The following is a 1143-nucleotide window of genomic DNA, read 5'->3' as shown; positions in this document are numbered from 1 at the left end:
TATGCATTTTAAAAACTTAAAAGTGCATTTTCTATGTCTAGTATCAATCAAAAAGCAAACATGAAAAATCTGAAAAATCTTCTAGCACTGCCTCAGCACCCTGAGCAAGGCCCTGAACCATGTCATACTGATATAAGCCTAACAACGGGACCAGATGCGTTTTCAAAAGCTCTAATAATGTAGCAAGCTATCCCACTGTCAATTACTGCCTCGTAAACAACATAGTTTTTTTATTATGGATGTAGTAAAAAACAGCTTATACTGATTTGAAATAGAATGAAGAAGTACAAACCTTTCACGTCTCGAGAGTTCAGTTGTTCTCCCCATCTGGAACATAGAATTTTGGTTACTCAATGCAGATTGACATCTAAGAAAACAAGACTGAAAAACTGTAGGATAAAATTTAATCATTAAAACTTACATCAGCATCTTTAGCCTTCACATTCTTTGATTTTGCCAAATTAGGATTCTCAATCTCAATAATTCCCTGAGTGCCTTTCTTCTTCTGCCAACAGTAAGACCGATTCAACGATTAGAGAATGAAATTTTCAAAAGAAAGACACTGCAACTGGAATCAACTGATCCACCAAAAGAAAAATGTTCTTGCAAAATAAATTACTTACCTCCTGTTCGTCTTCTACCTCCTCTTCAGACTCTTCCTCCTCCTCCTCCACTTCAGCCGCTTCCTGATATAACAAAAGAAAATATATCCTTCCTAATGTATTCAAATCAGAGGAACAGATGCATACACATACAATCAAATTTTCTTTTCCGTTTCCTTTTTTCCTTTTATTATTTATGATTTTGTTGGGGGGCGGGGGTGGGGCACAGCCATTAGAAAAGTAACAGACTAGAGGTTGAAGAATAAAACCACCAGAATGCCAAAGTAACAGATTATCCCAAGATATCATTGCCCCGATTTTCATTTTTTTTTTTTTTTTTTTTTTTTAATTCAAAATGGTATATATAAAAAATGAAACTAATCCCCTTCATCACCTCCTATTCCAATCTTTAGCAACAAGAAACAAAGGAAACATAATACCATGCCATTCCTTGATTTCAACCCAACAAACAAAAACCATCACTGAGATACTTCTCCACATCCATGTCATAGCAACTAACTCTAACAAAATCTTTTTTTCT

General features: G+C 34.9%; 1 protein-coding gene across 1 annotated transcript; it reads right to left on the bottom strand.

The window, feature by feature from the left end:
- Positions 1-292: 292 nt before the first annotated feature.
- LOC116125949 lies at positions 293-911 on the bottom strand (the record flags this gene model as incomplete). The annotated part of the gene is made up of 3 exons (XM_031411658.1): positions 624-911; positions 422-505; positions 293-327 (listed from the first exon to the last, which is right to left on the bottom strand). Coding segments are annotated over exons 1-3 (407 nt in total), but the record flags the coding sequence as incomplete, so codon positions are not given.
- Between the last annotated feature and the right edge of the window lie 232 nt (positions 912-1143).

Source organism: Pistacia vera, unplaced genomic scaffold, assembly GCF_008641045.1.
Source record: "Pistacia vera cultivar Batoury unplaced genomic scaffold, PisVer_v2 Contig1737, whole genome shotgun sequence".
Classification (NCBI taxonomy): Eukaryota; Viridiplantae; Streptophyta; class Magnoliopsida; order Sapindales; family Anacardiaceae; genus Pistacia; species Pistacia vera.
Note: the sequence above shows the minus strand (reverse complement) of the source record. Positions and strands in the feature narration are given on the sequence as shown.